General features: G+C 49.9%; 1 protein-coding gene across 5 annotated transcripts in view; it reads right to left on the bottom strand.

Moving 5' to 3' along the window:
- SLC25A48 (solute carrier family 25 member 48) overlaps positions 1-23,728 on the bottom strand; it is a 41,056-nt gene extending 17,328 nt beyond the window's left edge. For 2 of the 5 annotated variants that reach the window (XM_059060609.2, XM_059060611.2), the window contains exons 1-4: positions 23,477-23,614; positions 19,475-19,518; positions 15,956-16,027; positions 13,704-13,962 (exon numbers count right to left, since the gene is read on the bottom strand). In XM_059060609.2, the coding sequence (XP_058916592.1) occupies positions 13,704-13,962; positions 15,956-16,027; positions 19,475-19,518; positions 23,477-23,522 (421 nt within the window). In that variant the 5' untranslated portion in view covers positions 23,523-23,614. Of the gene's footprint in view, positions 1-13,703; positions 13,963-14,296; positions 14,364-15,955; positions 16,028-19,474; positions 19,519-23,476 lie in introns of those variants that run through there. The other 3 variants (XM_059060610.2, XM_067033392.1, XM_067033393.1) reach the window with 3 other exon arrangements.
- Between the last annotated feature and the right edge of the window lie 264 nt (positions 23,729-23,992).

Here is a 23,992-nt window from a genome sequence, read left to right as displayed (position 1 = left end):
GTAGACGAGGTCCAGGCGGAGGTTCCTATTTGCCTGGAAAGTATGCTTGAGCAAATTAATCCTGTATTTTCTTTCTATGTTGGGGGAATAGAGGCATCCTGGCCACATGCATTAGGCCAGCTACAGCATGGGCAGGAGGCTGAGTCTCATTCTACAGTCTACAGCAGGGAGTGAGCAGGGGTGGTGGCCACTTTTAGGGGCACAGGGCCCTCTGAGCTCAGAGCAAGATCAGACACTGTGGTCTTTGAGAATCCACTGAGAGGTCACTGAACACCCCTTTCTCTCCCCAATCCACTATGATACCACCAGGGTCATCCTGGGAAATTTTGACATTAGCCCACACAGATGTTAATTGTCCCAACATATAAACGTTGCCTGGGCCATGCTCATGTCAAAGTAACAGTGATCTGTCCCAGGAGTCAAGGTTTTCATGAATCAACTGTGGGTATGATGTAGCTTTCAGAAGTTACTGATTGAAAGAGAATGTCCTGATAACATTCTGCTTGTTTGGGGGACAGATGTTGAAAAAAAAACTTGTCCAACTTCCAACTGACTTTTTCAACAAAAAACCTGTACTTTTTTCCTTTTCTTTTCGGGATAAGCGATAAGGAAATTCTCTCACATTCTCCTAGGGTTGTAACATAAGCGATCTAGCTTTTATTGCTTGAAAATGATCCATTTACAATTATTACAGGAATAGAATTGTCATGGTGACCTGGAATACTGACACGAGTCTGAACTGGTGGCCAAGGCCTTCTGGACACAAGTTGATATTGTGAAGCCCTTGGAACTCCTTCCAGCTCCCTCGACCCCAATATTTTTAAAGAAACTTTTTATTTGGAAATAATTTCAAATTTTCAAAAAAAAAAGTACAAAAAAGGAAGACTACACAGAACACCTTTACCCAGATTCACCTACTGTTAATATTTTACCTTATTTGTTTTATGGTTTGTGTGCTCTCTCCCTCCCTCCCCATCTTCTCCCCCCCCCCCCCCACTTTTCACTCAAACACGTGTGTGCAGTTAAACTGAACAGATGCCTTTGTCCCAGTGACTAAACTTTGGCTGGGCCATGTTCATCTCCAGGTAACAGTGACATGACTTGGAGTCAGTGTTTTCACGAATCAGCTGTGGGTACAATGTGGCTTTCAGGAGTTACTGATAGAAGGAGAGAATCTGATAAAATTAGAAAAACACTTGGCCAAACGAGAACCAGCCTTGACATCAAGACCCAAACCAGAACCAAATCTGTACTTTCATTTTTTTCTCCCAAAATAAGCACTAAGGAAATTCTTTTGCACACACATGCATACATAATTTTATTCTCTGACCCATTTCAGGGTGAGTTACATACAAAATGGTCCTTTACCCCTAAATACTTCAGTCTGTATTTCCTAAGACTCAGAAGAACATTCTACATACTGTGGGACAACAGCCAGGTTCATAATCTACATGGACAATACTTGTATCTAATGTACTGCCTATGCTCATACCTTCCTGTGATCTCATGCTGACCTTTAGAGTGTTCCTCCCCAACTCCCAGGACAGGATCCAGTCTATCAGGTATTATATTTAGTTGTCATGTCTCTTTAGCTTCCTTTCATTTGGAGCATTTCCACAGCCTTTCCTTGTTTTTTTTATGACACTGCCATTTTTCAAGACTACACCGCCCCCTTTCTTTTTAACAGAACTTTCCTTATCTGAGGCTTGTTTGATGCATCCTTGTTATTACATTGAGATGATGCATTCTTGGCCGGACTTCTTCCCTGTTCTTAAGTCTCACCTTTTTTCCCCATGAAGACCAATCACTCTTAAGAGCCCCTGTCTTCTCCTCTGGCCTCCTCTGCCTGTTTTTATGAGTTTGTTTTTTTTTTTTTTTTTTTTTTTTTTGCGGTATGCGGGCCTCTCACTGTTGTGGCCTCTCCCATCGTGGAGCACAGGCTCCGGACGCGCAGGCTCAGCGGCCATGGCTCACGGGCCCAGCTGCTCCGCGGCACGTGGGATCTTCCCGGACCAGGGCACGAACCCGTGTCCCCTGCATCGGCAGGCGGATTCTCAACCACTGCGCCACCAGGGAAGCCCTATGAGTTTGTTTTTTAACTGAGGTATAATTTACATTCCATAAAAGGTGTAGCTTGTAAGTGCACAGTTGGTGAGTTTTGACCATGGCATGCACCAGACACAATATCCTACTGAGAAAATGACGTCTTAGACTTGAAATAAACTGTTTTGGTCACTCAAGCAGAGCAAAGAAGCCTACCTAGCCTCTCCTGCTTTTCCAGGCAAAAGGATTCTGTGACATCAATGATGTGTCACTCAATGAGAAGCAAATCTCTTTTGGGTGACAGTTGTTATAGGCCCACCTACGTTAGCAATAGTGGTATGAACAATTCATAAGGGACCACAAGGCAGAAGACCACTGGGACTCTGATCAGTTGCTCAGACCACAAGATGCTCTGTGGCTCACCTGGGGAAGGAGTCGCCCAGGAGCCTTGGCAGCTAGACTTAGAAAAGTGCCGAATCAGAGCTTCCGGTAACTCTAGCAGTGGATCAAATTTAGTTTGTGTAAAACAAATTTTGGTGACCCTTAAAAACTGACTTGGGAGGTTGCTGGCAAGCAGCTCTTGGAAATACGCACAACTGATACATGTGGATTTGTCTTTGTGCAAGGAACCCAAGGAAGGAAGTAGGCACCCTACTCACGCTGAACCACTGCCCCTCAGCCTGTTGTTCTGGAACCTTCAGGGCTTTGGCTTGGGGTGCACATATGCAAGTGAAGGGTTCACATTAGGTATATTTCCTTCTAGAATGAAATGTATTTAGTTTCTCTAATGAGAATTTTTTGTTCTGAAATGAGGATAAGATGGTGAATCAAATTTTGATTATTTCTTATCATGAGCACTTTGCCATTAAGGCCATTTTCTGCTGTACTCTGTAAATCAAGAGTCTTTTACTATGATAGGTAGAGTTACACTCAGGATGCCTGTGGTTTTCTTTGTTTTCCCAAATTCACTTAGGGTCAACTCAAGTACCCTACACCACGACGAGCAGGATGTTCAAAGTTGATAAAATTGCCCCCCACCCTGCTCCTAACCTTCACCTAGGAGCTTAGGAAGGCCTACACGGTTCTAAAACGACCCCTCCTCCAGGCTCCCCTGCCTTGTCCAGCTCAGTCCCCGCCATCCCTCCTCGGACCACACACTGTGGCCGTCTGGCTCCACCGCTCAGCAGCAGTGTCTGGTGCCTTGCTTGCTGGCTCCTGCCTGGGCCAGGAGGTCCCTCTGTAGGCAGGTGCCTCTGCAGGAAGCTCTGCAGCGAGTACGGGTGTCCAGGTTTGGCCAGTTCTAACAGGTACACATGCAGACACTCCTTGGGGGGGGGGTCCTCCTACCTCAGAGAGGCTGCACTGGCCCAGATGCAGGCTGAGGTCCCCACAGATCTGCCACTAGTGTCCCTCTTCTCAGAACCCAGGGTCTTTCCACTGCATCCCGCTGTACCCTTCCCAGACACAAACACGAACAAGTTTCGCTTCTTTCCTTTTTCAGGCAATGCTGTTCAATTTCTTCAGTGGGTCATGACCTTGGAAACGGGAAAGTCAGCTGAAACACAGTGACTGGTCACTGATCCACTGAGGTAAGGAGGGCCCAGGCCTCAGGAGCCTCTCTGGAAGGGAGAGCGCCACCAGTCCTCCTCTGTGTGCCTATGTTAGGGTGGGGTGGAAATACAACATCATTTCTCAACGGGTCACTTTCTCCAGAAAAATCCTTAACAAGTCCGCCACCCACTGATGAGGCCCTGATGGTCCCCAGTTAGCGATGTGCAGGCTCACCAAGTGTTCTGTGCTCGAATGCCTCTGGGCCAGCAGGCTTTCAAATGGAACGGGGCAGCATGAGGTTATTTCAAGGGACCCACCAATCCACAAGCATCATAGATTGACAGAATTCCTAAAATATCTCACATACATGTCTGGCCATTTTTCTCATATGTGTAGGTGCTATTGTGGGAACACAATAACAATTACTTAAATACACTGATGATCCATGGTAGCTTCTTGTCATATGTGTTTTCTTAATCTGTGGACACAAAGTAAACAGCTGTTCTATGGGTTGGACTCCATTTTATATATTTAAAGGGTACTCGTAGAAAAAGCTGGGACCCCTAGTCCATGCCAAGGCTGTACCCCCTATCATGGTCTGTCCTGTCTGCTGCTGTTTTCTGAGCATGTTGTTTTGCCTTAACCGGTTCAGTGAGTTTCCTGATGATAGGAATCACACACTGTGGTCTGTCCCAGGCACTGTGGCCCTGTGCCTGACACTGTGGGCCTCATGTGCCTCAACATCCATTCAGCGAACACTTGAGCATCTGATCGGCAGCTCTAGCACTGAGGCCTCCCAAAGCTTCACCTCCTGTGTTCGGCATTCCTCCAAGCCCAGCCCTGTCATAAGCTGCCACACTTGTCGAAGATGCTATGGAAGCATCCAGTAATGTGGATGGACATCCTCCAACAAACAGGTTGGGTATAACCTCTGTGGTTTGGGTTTGAACAAGCTGAGGGACCCCTCAGTTCACTTCCCCAGGGTATTACCAACTGGGAAGCTCTGGCCCAGTTCCTGTTTCTAAAGAGTCCAGCAGTTTTCTCATGATCTGAAGAGTCCATGATAGGCAGATGGTTTAGTAGAAAGAGCCCTGGATTAGGAGCAGCTGGGATTTGCTCTGCTGCTCAGTTTCTATTTACTGTACAACCTGGTACAAAGGACTCAACCACACTGGGCTGCAGTTTCCTCATCATACACAAAAGTGGAAGAATCAGTGGCCTGTCCACATCATTTGGCTTTTGTGAAAATTAATTGAGAATGTTGGCAAATGTACTTCACTAAAATGTGTGTTGTGCAAATGTACTTTACTTGAGGCAAATAGTTATTGTTCCTGTCTTTATTACCTTGCCCTGATGTGGCTTCAGATTCCGGAAGTGCTGGACCTGCTAATCTCAGGCAGCCATGCCCTGCTGTCACCTGCCATGACCTGCCAAGCCTACTGTGGAAAGATTGTAGATACCGACCCAGCTCTGAGAACTACCAACACTAGTGTCAAGTCTAGAAATCAGGACAATATTTGCCCTTGTCAATTGATTGAAAGAACAAATAGATGTGTCCCCACTATATGTAACTCATACAATGGTGTGTTATGTTGTGTACACCTTCATTAATCTTGGCAAGCTATGTGGGACCACAGTTTGAACAATATTCACTGTCCAGAACTCAAGGGCGCCTCTTCAACTGCATGGCTATATGCCTGGCCTCTTCAAAAACCTCCTCCCTCCACTTTTGGGCTGCCATTGCTCCAGCCCTCACTTCCTACTGGCACACAGCCTACTTGAGAAGAAGGCCCCGACTGTATGATCCTGGCTAGTCTCCAGGTTTTTGTGCCCCTTATCACATTCCAAGGGTTCCTGCCTTCCCAGAGGCTTCCTTCTTTAGGAACTGAATGGGGCAATGTGTATCTCTTTATGGAGCTTAGCATCAGTAATTCCTGCCCTGAACTGGGAAATTCTTAGAAAGTCCACTGTATCAAAAGGCTAACCTGCCTGGAGATAAGTATGCTTCTTGGCAGCCACTTATCTTTATGGGAGCAATAAAACTGTGTTGCCAAAGAGACAAACTGATGTAGTCAGGGCCTCTGAGGCACAGTTGTTGACCTTCTCAGCCAGACATTTCAGAAGATCCAGGGAGAAATGGTTTAACCCCATTTTGTCATCATGCAGATTCTTGAGCTCAAACGGGCTTTGTGTTCAGGTGTGTGGCTAATGATCTTACTTGCCCAGATCACCCCTCAGATGGCACCGCCACTGTTACCATCCAGTCCAGCTTGTCTCCTCTCGGCATATCCAGATATTAGGACCTTCTCCTCCTCAAATCCTGGCCACACCCTGTCCCTTTCATTCCATCAAATTATCTTAAGTATGGTAGAGTCAGTCTTCCTCAACTTCCTTCCTCTTGCCTCAAAATTCTCTCTTTCCTTCTCCCCTCCCAACTTGGAAAAGAAAGTCTTTTTCCTTCTTTACCCATTGGTCTCCGTCCCCACCATCACCCTGACTTCAGCAGCTCTCCCTTCTTCCCTCTCCTTCCCCACGTTGGTGACACGAGTCTCTCAGGACTGTGTTCCCAGGGTGTGGAGCTGCATGGCCCGGGATGGAACAGCCCTGGGAGCATGGACAAGTCAGTTAAGCCCAGCCTCAGTTTCCCCACCTGTCAAATGGAGAATGACAGTGTGGATTTCATAGAGTTGCTGTGGTGACTGAATCACGGGATTTGTGTTAGTACAGAGCACATGGCTGGGGCGCAATACTTGTTAACTGAAGCTATTAGCATCAGTATCGCTCCCTCCCAAACTCCTTTACAGCGTTTTCTCATTGACGTCTACCCTGGTCTTATTGCAGCTCACCTTGGCATTTGCATCTAACATCATGACCTCAGCTGTCACTTCTATGTCTGTCACACCCCTGTCTAGACCTCCAGCCCTGACATTCCATTTGCAGTCCCTCCCTCGACAGGAACCAAGGTCAAGTCCCCACGTTCTCACTTGAGCCTACCCCTCCAGCCAGGGTCCAAACCAGCAGCAGCAACAACGAGCATGTGTGCTCACCCACTCCACGCCAAGCTCTGTCTTGCATGCTTCAGCTGCTGGTTAATTCCCTGCGTGGGAGGTACCACCTCCCTCATCACCACCCAACTTTGAAATCCTGGGTCATTTTCGACACTCTCCTCTCTCCTGCTTGGCCTGTTGTTTCTACATCATCAATGCCTTTTCCATCTGCTGCTCCTCACTACTCCCAAAGCCCACGGCCCTGGGTCCGGCGTTCCCAGCCTCTCGCCTGGTCTGTGGCGCAGCCTCCAAGTCAGCCTCCTCACCTCTACTATTCCCACCCCCTTCCATCCCTTCTGAAGGCCGGGTTCACTTCCTACCACACAGCTTTGCTCAGGTCATGCTGCTGTCCAAGACGCTCCACTGCCTGCAGAATAGAAAGGAAACCCATACTTGGCTAAAAATCCAAGCTCTTCCCAACTGACCCTGCATCTTCCACCCCTCCCCCCTCATCCTGCCACATGCTTGTCTTTCCTATCACGGACTCTTTTTTTTTTTTAAGATTTTTTTTTTAAATGTGGACCATTTTTTTTAACATCTTTATTGCAGTATAACTGCTTTACAATGAGGTGTTAGTTTCTGCTTTATAACAAAGTGAATCATCTATACATATACATATATCCCCATATCTTCTCCCTCTTGCATCTCCCTCCCACCCTCCCTATCCTACCCCTCTAGGTGGTCACAAAGCACCGAGCTGATCTCCCTGTGCCATGGGGCTGCTTCCCACTAGCTATCGGTTTTACATTTGGTAGTGTATATATGTCCATGCCACTCTCTCACTTCGAATGTGGACCAGTTTTAAAGCCTTTATTGAATTTGTTACAATACTGCTTCTGTTTTATGTTTTGGCTTTTTGGTTGCAAGACATGTGGGATCTTAGCTCCCCGACCAGGGATCGAACCCTCACCCCCTGTGCTGGAAGGTGAAGTCTTAACCACTGGACCACCAGGGAAGTCCCCTGCCACTGACTCTTTCCTTACATCGTTTCTCAGTCTGAAACATCTCTCCCTCCCTACATCCCCACCTCCAAATCCTAGCCAGTATTCAAACACCCAATCAATAGCCACTTCCTCTCTGGAGCCTTCCTGGTCTGCAGAGCCAGATTCTGAGGTTCCAGAGCCTTCCTGGGGCCCTTCTCATTCTGGTGCACACCTGATTCCCCACCAGACTGAGTGCTCCATGAAGGCAGGGGCTGTGCATGTCTGATACCCGATTTACCTACTCTGCTTGGCTCAGAGCAGGGCCTCGGGAAATGCTCGTGAATGAATGAATCAGAGTGAATTCAATCAAGTGTAACCCTCAGCCCTTTGCCTCCAACTGGGCCTGGTGAAATTGCTATGATGGTCAGCACAGAGTTAATGCTGAGTCCTCCTCTGATTCCCCAAACTCTGGCCTCCTGTAGTGTTGAGGGCTTTGTGATCTGCACATTAATTAGGCTCTTAATGAAAACACAGACCTGAAAGCTCCCAGATGGGGGAGGAGTGAGTGTCATTGGCCACTGGGCTCCAGGATGTGACTTGGCCCAGGCAGCAGAGGCGCCTCACCCCTGAATTCCAGCTCGGGCCCAACGGGGTTGCCTAGCGAGGCTCATGCCCGGGTGAAGGGTAATGATAACTTGAAAACGGCACCTTCACAGGCACCTTACTGTCAAGGCCAGATCTGAATTCATTCAGGCCAAGTGACAGAGGCCCCAGGAGAAGTTCCAACTTCCTCCGTGAAGTTGGAAGAGTTTTCGTGAGGATAACTGCCGTTTAGCATATACGCCAAGCGGACACTCCCTTGAAACTTTAGCAACTGCCCATGTAATTTGGTAAAACCCCTCTGTATAACAAATTTCGCAATACATACCAAGAATCTTAAAAATGACTGTACTCTTTGACCCAGTCACGAATCAAAGAGCCCACACATTTAGGGAAATGACTGTAAATGAAGGCAACTCTTTATGGACAAATTTGCTGATCACATCACTATTTTTAGAAGAGGAAAAACTGTAAACAACCTAAATGTTCACTAGTAGGAAGACTTCTAAATAATAAGTTTAATTGCATAGCTAACATTTATTTCGTGTTTTCAATGTGCCAGACATTGTGCTAAGATCTTCCTGTGTTACATGTTATCCCATCCCATCCCAGTTATGAAGGAGTTACTCCTGTTACGCCTTTTATGCAGATGAGTAAACTGAGGCTTGGCAACAACAGGTAGAGGTAAGATTAGAAGCAGGTGGCCTAACTCCAGAAACTGAATTCTTACTACACTGTATCATCCCTCTCAAAATGTGTGTGTGTGTGTGTGTTTATTTGATGGAATATTGTACATCTATTTTAAATATCCATCTATTTTAATTTTATAATTCTATTTTAGTAACATGGAAGATGCTTCTGTTTTACATTGAATTAAGAACAGGATGTGAAACTGTCTATATAACATACATAAAACCTCTTAAAACATTTAACCCATGCATATAGAACAGGAAAAGGAAACATGTTAATGTGTTAACGGTGACTGTATTTGGGTGGAGGGGCGCTTTCTCCCTCCACATTCAGACAGTCAGGATGAACTCAATGGCTTTATATTTGCATGTCTCCAACCATATGAGCTGAGTTCTCACCTCGCCATGGCCTCCGTTCTACTTGACACATGCCCCAAAGCAGGGAAGCCAGAGGCCTCTGGCACCTGCCTTCAGTGCATGGCGTAGTCTCTCATACCCTGTTGTCACCACCCGGGAAGTGGACTGGAAGTTCTGGGGTAAAGCCACAAGCCATGAGCAATCCCACAAGCCCTGCACAGGGTAGCCGGCAATTACCCATCTCAGCCCACTTATCAGGGAGAGCGGTCCTGGCTCAGAGCAGAGACCACAAGCTCGCAGCCAACCACAGCCCCACACTGTCCAGCCCACACAATGCTTTGGTCTGCGTGGTGTTACGTTGGTTTGTGTTTGGTTTTGTTTTTACTTGAATTATCTGACAATTTCCAGTTGGAAGACCCTGGGAAAATCTAGCTTTCTTCTTTCCCTTAAAAAGCAGAAGATCCAGGCCACGTGGCAACAGTCAGCCGGAGCAGGGTTGCAGCCACACCTCCCACAGGATCTGGGCAGCTTGCAACTGTGCACACCACTCCCAACTGCCTTCCCAGCACCAAGACTGACACATGTGCTTGAACTGCTGTGTTTCTAACAGTAGAGTGATGTGGAAAGTGAAGCATGTTCTGTGTTTCAATAAAAAGAGGAAAAACGAAACATGGGTTAGGAGGGCTGTAGGTGTCCAAAAAATGGAAAAGGGTACATTTTCCAGGTACCAGTGCTTACTTATGTTACCTCCCTGGTCCCAGTGAGTCTTTGAGCTTTCTATCTCTGGCCTAGAGGGTTCCCGAGGAACAAGTGAAAGATAACCACGTCCTTCCTCATCTTCTGGAGAGATTCCTGGCAGAAAGTACTGCCTGGTGACTCACTGCCTGCCTCCCATGCTTTATCCCCAATAGTTGATCGTGACCAGAACCTGTAGTCACCAAAGCCCTTTCCCCATGTATCTGGGGGGACAGGGGAAGGTGAGGAAGAGTGGGCCACGCAGAGCAGAGCGGCCCAAAGCCACAGAATTCAGACCCATCCCTCGGAGCCCACAAGCTATGCCCACTACTTGAACAATATCATTTTGGAGACATGCTCCAAGTCCCCTTTCCTCCCTCAAAGTTTGCAACTGGTTTTGTACATGATGATTTTGTGCAAAGGCCCAGATATTACCAAAGTTGTTGTAGCCTCAGCTTCTACAAAACCCTGGGGCAGAAGCAGAAACAATATCAGTGGGCTCTGAGTCAGTTGCCTGGGTCTGTATCCCACCTTCCACTAGGGCAGTGACCTCAGGCGGGTGATGGAATCTCTCTGTGCCTCAGTCTCCCCTTTGTAAACGTCTAGGAATTGGGTTGTTGTGAAGATTAAACACACACTAAGTTCTTTGCACAGTGCCTGGCACATGGTAAGGGCTAAGTAAATACTGGCTCCTCAGCCCCCATGGCTGTGACTATTCTGGGTTAGTCCAGATCAGAGGCTCTAGGGGCACAGCTGAGGCGGACCCTCCTCCAGTCTTGGTTTCTACCTTCCCTCACACACGTTTTTGTGTCCACACTGCCAGCTAAGCCCCTGGGATCAGGCGCTAATGACTTCGAGTTTTGCAGGGCTGAGAAAAATCTATGAACAGGACATCCCTTGGTCTCTTATTAAGAGCCTTCCCTGAGCTCCCCAAAGGTCAGCTTCCTGCACACTGGGGAAGACAGAACAAACACATTTTCATTTTCTGTTGCTGCCTCAAGCCGTTTACTTAAGAACCGGTTTCCTTCTGGCACCATGCGGATGAACTTACAGCCTGAGGCCATGGTACCGTCCATACAGGAGTAGGGCCAAGGAACCTCCTCCCGCCCTGAGATGCTGGAGAAGGACAGGGAGGGCACACCAACCCCATGTTCTCCCTGCTCAGAGGGCTTATCCAGGAAACAAGGCTCCAGAAGGGTCCTGACTTCCTGGACGGGCAGTTCTAGAGAGTCCCAGCCCAGGTGGGCTGTGCCTCAGGCTCCCATGGCCCAGGAGAGCAGGCATGGGTGGCCCTCGGTGCTGCCCTAACCAGGTGTACAGTCCTGACCTCCCCGCTCTCCTTCCACCCCTCCCACCACCTGCCCCGGAGCCCTTCCTGACCCCCAGCCTGGCTGAGAGACCAACCCACTCCCTGCCACCCACTCTATTCGGAGTGGCCCAATTCCTGTCTGCCCGTCTGCTGGACAGAGCCCTATAAGAGGGATGGAGTCTTTTGTTCACTGCTGTGTCCCCAGCACTTAGCCCTGTGCCTGGCACACAGCAGGTACATAACTATTGTGTGTTGGGTAAATGAACAGGGCTAACAGTCATGCTGACCTCCCACTGTCGGGTGGATATTAAATGAGATGATGCACATACAGCACTTAACACAGTGTCAGGACACAATGAACACTTAGCAACTTTGGCAGCTGCTAATGGAGGCTGCTCAGCTCCCTAAAAGTGAGGTTCCTGCACGCCCAGCGTTGGGGGCTTTCTTGGGTCTGGCTGTTCTGCTCCTATCCTTCCTCCAGTCTCTGGAGGCTTCTAGTCTGGCCTCAGGACCCCTGTAGCTCAGGCCTTAGCCTGCCAAGACAGCCACCATTCTAGAACCCTCTGCAGGGAAAGTGTAGGTGGGTGAGGACAGAACAGAGAATGGACGCAAACACCGTGAAGAAAGTTTACCAATTAACTTGCCTCCAAATGTGCCGGCCTTTATTGAGAAACACCTTCCTTGGTACCTAGGCCGGCTGAGGGCCCCCTCACACGTACACAAGCATGCCTACTCCTCTCTCCTCCCCTTCCATGGACAAGGTGCCCTGGTTGTGAAGGAGGTGGGGCTGCACCCAGGAGCCTCATCACCGAGACTCTCGTAACATCTGGACCCCAAAGAGCTTTAAGGCTTACGGAGAGATTTCCTCTGTACCCTAGACTAACACAGCTTTTTGGAAGTAGACAGGATAGTGCAAAAAAACAGCCTGGGGGCCCGGACTCCCGGGTTCTAGGCCTGTCCACGATGCCCTTCATTTCTCTACATCTTTGCTTTTGCCTCTGGGATAGGACCAGATCAGCGAGCTTCAAACTCTTTTCAGAGGTGTGACCCTTTGGTCAAACTGAGCTGTACCAAGACACGATTCAGTATGTTAGGTAGATGGAGGTGAGGATCTGCCTGCCCTGTATCTCCCTGGGCGGCCCCCATGGGAGTATGCTCTGTGACCCTCTGGGTGAGCCAACCGGTTTGTTGCCCTGCATCTCCCTGCATGCTGACAGTGACCATGAGCGTCCAGCAGGTGTGACTCATGTTCTTGGGGTAGCAGGGACGCCTGTGAGGACCATCAGCACTGTGCTCTGAGTGTGTGCAGACCTGCCCTAGACATCTCCCCGGCTGAGCAGGGATTGCAGGCTGAATCGAGGAACCTGGCTTGGGAGCAGGAGAGGCACTGGCCTGGGATGCTCCTGAGTGAGCTTTGGGGGCTTCAGCCCTGGGGCAGAGCCGACCCCCCATCTCTGTGGGCAGAGGGTTCACGTGGAGGCCATTCAGAAGGCTGCAAGGAGAGGGGTCTTACCCATGAGATCTGTCAGGTATCTATCTGAGGTGACAGGAAGGACCTGGGATGCAATCCTTCCATTATACAGAAAAGAGACTGAGGCCCAGGAAAGAATAATATCTTCCCTGAGGAGACAGAGTAAAATGAGAGCCAAGGACCAAACCCCAAGGTATTGAAATTTGTCTAAGACCCCCAGCTCATCCTTCCTCTGGAGCTGGCACTTTCTACTCTGCACAGCAAGTGCCTTCCCATTCTTTCCATCCTCCTTTATCAAAACTGCTCCAGGAGAAGAGTCAGAAACCTCTTTCCCAGCAGGGAGGAGATGACAGCTCCAGCTCACGGCGCAGGAGTAGCTACGTAGCACATAAGAAATGAAACTCTAATGGAACATCAAGGGTGAGGGAGGGGCAGCCCACTTCATGGCCCCGCAGCCAGTCCAGCTTGAAGCCTCCCTGGCTGCACTCCCTGGTGTGTGGGGGGGCAGGTGTGGGTCTGAGACCCGGGCAGTCGCACAGGGCCCCTCACTTGACAACGCTCTGCTGTTGCCCTTTTAAAATTCTTACTAATTTGTGATCAAGAGATTGCATTTTCATTTCACCCTGGGGGGCTGCAAGTTATGTAGCTGGTCCTGATTGCCCAGTCATTAATTGTGTGTCCTTGAATAAGCATCTTAACCTCTGGGAACTTCAGTTTTCTCATCTGTAAAATGGAAAAAATCACAGCACCTGCCTCAGAGAATTGTGCTAAAGACGAATTAAGAGAACCCAGGCGGGGCTCTTTGCAAGCGCCGGACGCGTAGAAAATCCTTAACCAGTGAGAGTTACCGCTATAGATAAAATGATTCAACATAGATGCCAGGCTCCATTAAAAGATTATTAACCAAATACCAGACCTGGGAAACCAGGAAAGGGTCACAGGTCCCCAGACACCAGGCCACCTCCCCTGGCCACTTACCTTCCCGAAATGGCTGTGTTTGCATCTGCAGCCGGATCTTGATGAGGTCCACCGGTGCACCCAGCCCTACAGAGACCACGCCAGCCACCATGCTGGCCAGCAGCAGGTCAGACAGCACGCGGGGTGAGCCGGCCTCGGGCTCCTGGCACCGGTGGTGGCTGAGGAACCTCTGTGTGTTGCTGAAGACCCCAAACACCACTGAGTTGTAGACAGCGATGCTGGCGAGGGGGAAGGCCATGCCCTTGAAGAAGCCAAGCACCTGTGGGGAGACCCAGGGGGAGGAAGCATGAGGGCCTATGCTGCCCTTGGCAGAGACCTTGCCCTCCTGGAGCCTGCAGGCTGGTGGGGGAGACACCATAGGAGAAGCAAACCAGTACGTTGGTGGAAAGAATAAAAGAGGATGCTGATGTGAGAGGAGAGACAGGGGAGGGCGAGAGCATCCTTAACCCAAGGAGGAACCGGCTTCTGCATGAAGCTTTGGTTCCTGAGCCGTGATGCGCTGGGCCTGGAACCTGCATTTGTCACTGGAGTGGCAGTGTTCTTGGGCTGTGGCTGAGGGCAGCCCATGGAGCCCCACTGGGTAGTGGGCTTACCAAGCACCATACACTCTCTCCTCATGTGTCACTCCAACAAAAACATTCTCTGGGCATGTGCCAGGCCCTGGAGGACAAGAAGAAAGACACACTCTCCGCCCTCACTGAGCTCACAGTCTGTGGGCAGGGCAGTGGGGACCCAGACAGACAAACTGACAGGCAATTAAAATATAATGTGCTAAGCCTGTAGTGATGGGGTAAGAAGGGTCCCACAGCATCCCAGGGGCACCTGGGCCAGCATGTAGCTGGGTGCCCCGAGCATGGGAGTCTGTTGGATAAAAGCCAGAGGGGGAGTCCCCAGATGAACAGCACGAAGAGGCTTCTGTCCATACACACCGCGTTCTCAGCAAACACTACAGATGCTCCACTGAAACTGGAAAATTCCACAGGTTCTTCGAGGAGTCAGTGCAGCACGCATGGCACCAAAGATGAAAAAGCACCGGGAAGCCATTGTAAAAACTCCAGGCTGTACTCAAACCCACTAATCCTGACCTGAATGCATGCCCCTTATTTGCAAGGGGCAGGACACCTCCTCACACAGGCGTCCACACACGCATGTGCACACAAACAATTATGCACACACGCACCATGCTTCAGCCTCTTCCTCTACAAGGTCCCTCAGATAACTTGAGACATCACTTAGCTCTGAGCTGCTGTGTCTCAGAGGAACACCCACAGTCCCCACAGAAACCCCAGAGCGGAGATGCTGGCTGGCAGACACTGCGGAGAACATGTGCCAAAAAGGAGGCTCAACAGCTGCCATTCAGGGGACGCAGGAATCGGACAACATTACCCTGGAACAATGAGTGCTGGGTTTACAGTGCTCACCCTGATTTTAAAGCAGACGATCAAGAGACTCAGAACAACACCAGGTCACAAAACATATTTTGACTGAAGAGAAGAACCTCCAGGTGCAGGCAGGAGGCTCCCGAGCTCCAGGGCACTTCCTAGGATGGAGCCTGGTGGCGACAGCAGTCAACAATGGGGCCACATTTCCAGTGACTCAAGGAAAAGCCCAGGGCTGTAAGCCCAGGGCTTACACCTGATTATTTCTTTAAACCAACAGGTCATTTCATCCTAAATTTTAAAATTTATTTGAAATTCCCCAAGGAGGAGCCTTGGAAAGTCTTCCAAAAGCACATACTCATTCTCAAGAAGGTCACCTGATGCTTCTTCTACAAAATGTTATTCAGAATTTTCCCTTTGCAGAGAAAACTCCTGGGTCCCATGGTCTGGACTGACCTGTGGTACAAGCCCGTTCCGGGTGCCTGGGATCAGAAGAGCCTGCTCCCCACACCCTCCGCCCCACGCTGGGATAAAGGGAGCCTGTGAACACACGGTTTGCCGCCACACATTTGGTTTTGAAAACCTGGAAGGTCATCCTGTTTTTGTAGGAATTTTCCACATTGTGGTTCTAAATGCCTCCGAATTTCTCCAGAGAGGTGACACCAAACCAGTGTTTTTCCTCAATAACATCCCACTTGGGGGCAGGGTTAAGTTTAGGTAACACATAATATTTGAGGAGTGGTGTGAGATGAAGAGAGAAAATTGAGCCGAAGGTGACGAGCGAGCGGAACGAACAGGCCTCCAGCCGGGCGTGCCAGTGTGAGGGCTGTGACCTCGGTCCCCAGGAGGAGACCCCGTCCCGGGAGCACTTACACTCTCCCTCCTGTACACAGTGCGGATGCAGCTAAGGGTGCTCCCGTAGCCAGTGCCGGCCTGCAGGCGAGCCTGCGGAGAAAGGCAAGGGCGTGAGGGCCAGCCGGAGACAGGTTACATCCCCACCTCCCTCACGGCTCTGGGCTCCCAGCACTGAAGCCCAGAGAAGGGAAGCCCCTGCCCCCAGTGACCCCGTCAGGAAGGAGGCCTGGACTTCAGTCCCGGCCTGGCTGGCCTTGCATCCCCTACCTGCACCAAGTCCCGTTCTCACCTTGCTAAATGCAGCAGGAGTCCCCTTGGTCTGAGAGAAGAACAAGGGCCAGTTTGTTGTGCAAAAGCAATGCTTGTGTGGGGACATATGATGCTGCTGCATCTTGAGTACAAAAAGCTAACCCGTGGCTCTGGCCCACCTGCTGTCCGTCACTCTGCCCTCCTAAATACTCCCAGGAGCAACCTGCTCTTCTCATCTCCAGAACCCATGCATCTCTCACCCTGATGATGAGCTGGGCCCCTCGCTGGCCTCCTGTTTCCCCCACCCCAACTCCTTTGCCTGTGTCTACACAACAGTCAGACTAATCTTTTCCAAACAACGATGAATGTTTGTCACTGCTGTTTCAAGCTCTCCAGTGGCCTCCCACCAAACTCAGAATAAATTCCACCCTTAACCAGCACCCAGAAGCATGGCTTTCACCACCTGCATGTCATTTCCTCTGCACCTGTTGTGCCTGCCACAGGGCACATTCCTGGACCCTGGAGCATCAGTTTTTTCTTACTTCCAGAATGTTCCACCTGCGTTCCTCCCCTGGAAAGCTCTTTCTCCAGCTTCTGCTCATCTTTTGGGTCTGAGCTTAAATGCTGCAATGATGTGATCTGTTTGTCTGTTTACTTAGGGTTTATTTGGGCTCCCGCTCTGGGGCAGAGCCACCTTGTATTTCCCTCTCGTCCCCGGAGCTGAGCGTGGCCATAGCACTCGGCCCTTTGCACTGGCTAACCGAGGGCCCAGAGGGTGAAACTGTGGCATCCTCTAATGGAGGCTGGCACTGGTGACTGGGGGCATCCGTAGACAGGCAGAGGGTCTGAGAAAAGCCACAGAAGAGCCCAGAGCACACTTCACTCTGGGTCTAGACCAGAGCAAAAGTTTATCAGCTCTTGAGGAAGCTGCCGCCGAGGCCAGCAGCACAGTTCAAGCCTCTAAGGCCTCCAATTGCAACAAGAGCTAGCATTTAGTGTGCACCAACTGCATACTTTGGAAAACACTGGAAATCTTATGGAACTAATCTCACAGAATCCCACAAATGCTCTGAGGCATGGATACTATCCCCACTTCACAAATGAAGAAAGCTGATTCCCTGTATATGTTTCCAATTGCTGCTGTAACAAATTATGATAAATTCAGTGGCTTAAAACAATGCAAATTTATTCTCTTACAGTGCTCTAGCTGGGCTATAGAGAGCTGAGCCCTGAGTAGAAAACCCTGGTCACATTGCATCAGACACATACTTTAAATGCACCAGCTGTGCCGGGAACCAGCAGTGACTCCTGACCCCAGCTCTACTGCCACCAAGTAGCCAGTGCTGGCTCTCCCACCTGTGGTGAGGCAGCTGCGGGCAGGGAATGAGTCTTTGACCCAGGTCAGCAGCCTGGATCCTTCTAGCTTGGCTCTCCCAGGGGCAAGCCTGGGAACCAGAAACAAGTCACTCATCTGCCTCCCCACACTCCAATGTGTATATTCTTCAGGACAGGAGGGGATTGCTCACTGCTCTATCCTCACTGCCACTTGACAATCCTCATGACAGCCCCAACGGGGAGGTGCTCTTTGCCCATTTTACAGATGAGGAAACTGAGGCTTGGGGAGGTTAAGTGCTGTGTCCTAGGCACAGGAGAGTATGTGGGAGGCTGGAACTGGACTCCAGGTTATTCTGACTCGGAGGCTCTTGCCCAGACCTTTCTCAGTGAACAGGAACTCTAGAGAAAATGCCAGCCAGAATGAAGGAGGATGTTCTGGAGAGAAACAAGGGCTCCAGGCCACAGCCCCGGGCTGGATCCAGAGGCCAGCCATGTAAGGCAGCATCTTTAGGCTGGGACCCTCAGCAGAGAGGTTCTCAGGCTGAACAGAGACAAGATTTTATGTATCAGGAAAGGTTCCCTGCAGAGGCTCAGGGGGCAGAGTGGAGAAAAGAAGGAGAGTCCTGGTCTTTACAGGTGACATGTGGCTAGGCAAAGAGTGGCCAGGCTTGCCTGTGCCAGGGGCAGGGGATGAGGACGGGGGTTCCAACAAGCTCTACCATCCCCTAACCAAGCTGCAGGTGAGGGAAGGATGCTCTACCAGGGAGAGACACTGGTTGCCTGGGTCAGAAATGTGGCTCTTAGGCCTGCCGGGGCAAGGACTGGACTTGCTTTGTCTACCACTGCTGCCCTGCCAGCCCCACAGTTCCTGCACAGAGAAAGCATCCAAGATGCATTTGATGTATGAGCAAAAGGCTGGGCTTGTGTGAGTGATGTGAGGGGCCAGGAAGTACCTTTAACTATTTAGACGCATAGGCTGACCTCCCCATCAAGAAGAGAGCAGGCCTGGGCTCTGGCTGAGGAGGGGCCCATGGCCATGCAGGGAGGAAGATGGGGAGAAAAAAGGGGACCACACTGGCCACTGGACAAGGGCCTGGGAGGTTCCTCTTTGTGCACGATCCTGGCAGAGCATTAGATACAAATGTGGAATCAGGGTGAGGAGGCACTATTTGTGGCCACATTCTCAGGGTACCGCTGTGAGTGCTGCTCACAGGGGGACAGCTGGCAGGGGTAGGGGTGGACCCAAAGAATGTCCCTTTGTGACATCTCACTCCTCAATGCTTCGATTTGTTGTATGACCTGAGGTGACACCCTTCCCCTTTCTGGGCCAGTTTCCACATGTGTAGAACAAGAAGCATGGATGATCCCAATGCCAGGTGGCTTTGGTGGCTCCATCAAGTTATAACGGCTTCCCATTCCCAACCTAAGTCTAGAGTCCTAACCTGAAGTTCAAGGCCTCCAAGGATTGAGTGCCAACCTACCGGTCCTGGATTCTGATCCGTAGCTGCTTTCAGAAACCTGATGCATCAGCAGAAGTGGCCATGTTGGCCCTTCCGAAGCATGGCCCCCTGGCGGTGTCCCCACCTCACTGTCTTTGCCCATGCCGTTCTCTGTGCCTGGAGTATCTTTTTCAATGGCCCAACCTTAGATTGTGGGTCCAGATTCTGGTTCCTTTGCTCCATAGAGGCTTGCAGGAGAGCACTCACAGTGCCCCACCCCTCCCCTGCAGCTCATGTGAGCCTGGAGGCAGAAATGGAGCTTCATAAAAGCAAAATCACTGCCCAGCAAGGAGGGAGGAGCATTCCAACTGGGTCTCCTAGTGCTCCGCCCCTGTGGACTGGCACAGAGAGCCTGCCCTGCGCTGGTGGCTTTCTGGGGGTCAGAAACAGCAGGCACAGTCCCAGAGTCAGACTCACTCCAGGCCCCTTTCCAAAAGGGAAATGGCTACTGTACCTTGACTGTGTCCAGAGGGTGGCCGACGATGACGCTCGCTGCACCTGTGGATCAAAGAGGACTTCCTGGTTACTCAGTCCCTAGACTCCTTGCTTGTACTGGCTGGCTCTTAGGACAGAACAGAGGATTCAGATACTTACATTCACTTATTCAGTCAATGCCCAGTCACCAGAGGGGACACCCCCCACCCCCACCCAGTGTGTTAGGCACAGGCTCACGCATGGAGGAAGGCAAAGAAAATGGAGTAAAACCTGGGCCCTGCCTCAAGAAACAAGTAGCCTAAAAAAAGGGAGGTAAAGGTGCTGGGATAACTAGGTACCCACATGCAAAAGAATAAATAGACCTCTACCTCATACTATATACAAAAGTTTAAAGAAACCAAAGACCTAAATGGAAGCACTGCAACTATAGAAATCATATGTTAAAATATAGGGGGAAATCTCCACGAATGTAGATTTGCAACAGATTCTTATATATGACAACAAAAGTACAAGCAACAAAAGAAAAATTGGATAAATTGGATGTCATAAAAATTAAAAACATTTGTACATAAAAGAACACTCTCAAGAAAGTAAAGAAACCTACAGAAGGGGGGGGGATATTTGCAAATTGAATATTTGATAAGGGTCAAATATCCAGAATATGTAAAGAACTCTAACAACTAAAAAGAAAAAAAAATTTTTTAAGGGCAAAGGACTTGAATAGACATTTTTCCAAAGAAGATACACAAACGGCCAAGTACATGAAAAGATGCTCAACATCATTGGTCATTAGGGAAATGCAAGTCAAAAGCACGGTGAGATTCTGCTTCACACCCACTAGCATGGCTATAATTAAAAAAAAGAAAAGGAAAATAACAAGTATTCGTGATGATATAGAGAAATTGGAACTCATATATATTGCTGGTTGAAACGTAAAATGGTGCAGCTGCCGTAGAAAACAGTTTGGCTTATTACAAAGTTAAACATAGGATTACCCTATAACCCAGTGATTCCACTATTAGAAATATACCTAAAAGAACTGAAAACAGGCATTCAAACAAGTACATATACACATATGTTTATAGCAGCAGTATTCAAAAAAGCCAAAAGGTAAAAACAGCCCAATGTCCACTGCTGGATGAATGGCTAAATAAAATGTGGTATATCCATACAATGGAATATTACTAGACATAAATAGGAATGAAGTACGGATCCATGCTGCAGTGTGGATGAATGTGGAAAACATTATGCAAAGTGAAAGAGGCCAGACAAAAAAGGTCACATACTGTATGATTCTATGTATATGAATTATCCAGAATAGGTAAATCCATAGAGACAGAAAGCAGATTAGGGATTGCCAGAGTTTGGAGGAGGGGAAATGGGAGTGTACCTGCTTAATGGGTCCAGAAGCTTCTTTGGGCATGAGAAAAAATGTTTTGGAACTAGATGGATGGTTGCACAACACCGTGAATGTACTAAATGTCACTGAATTGTATACTTTCAAATGATTAATTTTATGTTATGTGAATTTCACCTCAAAAAAAGAGGGAGGGTATGAAGAGAAAACCCAGAAACTTTTCAGGTACCTGCAGGTTATTTAGCTTTTCTACACCTCCCTTTTAGCATGTGTAGTGGGAATAATATTAGCACCTACCTCATGGTTCCATTTTAAGAATGAAATGAAGTAAAAAATGTAAAGTACCAGCAGAGCTTGGCACTTACAGGATGCTCAAAAGGGGCTGCCATCCCTATTGAGTGTTTTTTTTTTAAGAAGGCCTCTTTGAGGGTTTCCCTGGTGGCGCAGTGGTTGAGAGTCCGCCTTCCGATGCAGGGGACGCGGGTTCGTGCCCCGGTCAGTGAGGATCCCACATGCCGCGGAGCAGCTGGGCCCGTGAGCCACAGCCACTGAGCCTGCGCGTCTGGAGCCTGTGCTCCACAACGGGAGAGGCCACAGCAGTGAGAGGCCCACGTACCGCAGGAAAAAAAAAAAAAAAATGGCCCTGGTACAAGACTGTCTGGGTTGGAATCCTAGTGTTCATCCTAGATGTATCGTTTGGGGCAAGTCATTGAACTTCTCTGAGTATCCATTTCCTCATCTGTCAAATGGGGATGTAATGATAGTAGCTACCTCATTAGAGCTATAAAGAAATATACATAGACATAAGACCACATATTGCATGATTCTGTTTATATAAAGTGTCCAGAAAACACTAATTTATAGAGCCTGAAAGTGGTTGCCCAGAGAGAGAGGGAGGGGATGGGGTTTAATTGTAAATGGGCATAAGGGATCTTAGTGGGGGATAAAATGTTCTAAAACTAGTTTATGGTAAGGGTTGCACCACTTGGTAAAATTACTAAGAATCACTAAATTGTACACTTGAAATGAGTGGATTTTATGATATATAAAATAACCTCAATGAAGTTGCTTTAAAAGTATCCATGTGGCATTTAAACAGCACCTGACACTTATGAAGTATTCACTGCTACTACATTCATGTTCATTTCATGGAAGCAAAAACAAAAACAAATAAAACCATGTTGACTTCAACAAGGAAGGGCAATCTCAGAAAAAAGGACAACCCACTACTTGCTGTGTGAGTTGGGGAAGGTCTCTGTGTCATCAGAGATTTTGAGCTACTCTGACAGTCTTACCCTCCAGGACATTTCTCAAACCAAGCCCCTGGCAGCCCTACTGAAGTTAGTCTGACTATTTAAAGGGCAGCCGAGGAAAGCCTCTCCCTCTGAACGGCTGAAAGGGTGTCCAAAGAGGGTCTGGATGTGCCTGGTAGGTCCCTGGGCACAGTCCCCTGACTGGCAAAGTTAGGAGAGGCAGGTCTCAGCCCTACCCAAGGGAGCCTGTGCAACGGAACTGCCCCCAGTGAGAGGAATCACCTTTGCTTGGGAGGGTGAGAAGCAGGGGTCCTGCAGCCACCTGTCCCCTGTGGGGTACAGACATGGACTCCTGCTAGGAGGTGGGAGGGTGCCACCAGAAGGGGAACCACGCAGGATCTAGCTGGTTAGTTGCTTTTTTAGTTTTTTTTCCTTTCCTACAAATCTCCTGGTCTCCAAACCTAGAACACTTGGTGGGGCACAAACATGCTAGCCATAGCCTCTACCTGAGCATCTCAGGATTTTACATTGGGGAGGGGCTGCATTCGCCACCAGCTCTTTTCTGATGGTCCTCTTAGATGGAGCCAAAAGAAAGGCTATATCTGACAATAAGCAAGGTCCCTCACCCCCGCCCCTCCCCCGCCCGCAATAGCTGAGCAAAGAGGAGGGATAGACCTATTGGAAAGAGAAGAATGGAGAAGCAAGGCAATGGATGCGACTATTGCCCAAGGAAACACACCCCAGGCTCAGCAGAGAGCGTCTCCAAGAGCGGTAGGAAGGGACCGGCGGGCCTAACAGTGTCCTAGGAGAGGCGTGACATTTGGCTGCGGCTGAAAACGTGAAGGGTTCCTCCTATCTGGCAGCGGACACCTGCAGCCTGTGCTGGGCTCCCAGCTCTGCGCTCCGCTCCCCGCAGCCGGACGCCACAAGGGCCGGCCTGACCGCCAGGCCGGGCTCTGCATCCCGCGCGCGGGGGCGGGCGGCGGTCAAACGCCACCCTCACACACGAGCTCCTGTGAGCCCAGAGTCCCCAGACTCAGGTGCGCACCAGGGCGCCGAAGGGTGTGTACGCGCCGGGACGTTCCATTGGCTGTCCGCTTTGACCAGCGGTTTAATCATTACAGGATCAAGTTCCGCGGATCCAAACTTTGAGGCAAATCGTAGACTCGGGATGAATCTCCCCCGGGATCGCGGCAGCAGGCGAGGAGAGAGGCAAGACCAGCCGGGCGGCGGGCAGCGCGCACCCAGGGCACGTGTGGGCAGCGCCCGGGCTCGGAGCTCCCTGACCCGGCCCGGCGTGGAAACTCCGCCTGCGCAACTCCCGGCTGGCTCGCTCTCTTCCTCCCGGGCCGGGCTGTCCCGTCAGCGCACTCACCTCTGGGGGGTCCCTCCCATCCGGGGATGCTCTCACCTCCGATCCAACCCGCCACAAAGTCTTCCAGCTGGAAGTTGCCCATGGCCGGGGCCGCGGAGCCTCGCGTTCCCGGAGCCGGCTCGGTGCAGGTTCAGGGTCTGCTGGTCATGGCCCACGGGCGAGCGCCCCGGGCGGGCGAAGTCAGGGACGCGGAGCTCCCGGCAGGTCCTCCTCCACAACGGGCTCGGAATGGCTCAGAATCGCCGAAGCACGCGGGCAGCCCGGCTCTCGCTCCAAGTGCCCGCGGGCAGCTGACATCACGCCCCCAGTAGACCTTAAAGGCGCAGCGCGCGGGCCGGAGGAGGGAGTGTCCACCGGGAGTTATGGTAGTTCCGTCACATCTCCTCCGGGACACTGGAAATGATTTCAGGGACATTTTTCAAAGTTCATGACAAGAGGTACAGAGGAAGGCTTTATCCGAAGTCCAGAAGTATTTGATTACAAACACCAAGGTCTCTCTGTGATAGGATTATTTAGCTGGGTGGACACATCCTCTTTTTAGCTAAAACAGAG

Source organism: Kogia breviceps, chromosome 4 (assembly GCF_026419965.1).
Source record: "Kogia breviceps isolate mKogBre1 chromosome 4, mKogBre1 haplotype 1, whole genome shotgun sequence".
Lineage (NCBI taxonomy): Eukaryota > Metazoa > Chordata > Mammalia > Artiodactyla > Physeteridae > Kogia > Kogia breviceps.
Note: the sequence above shows the minus strand (reverse complement) of the source record. Positions and strands in the feature narration are given on the sequence as shown.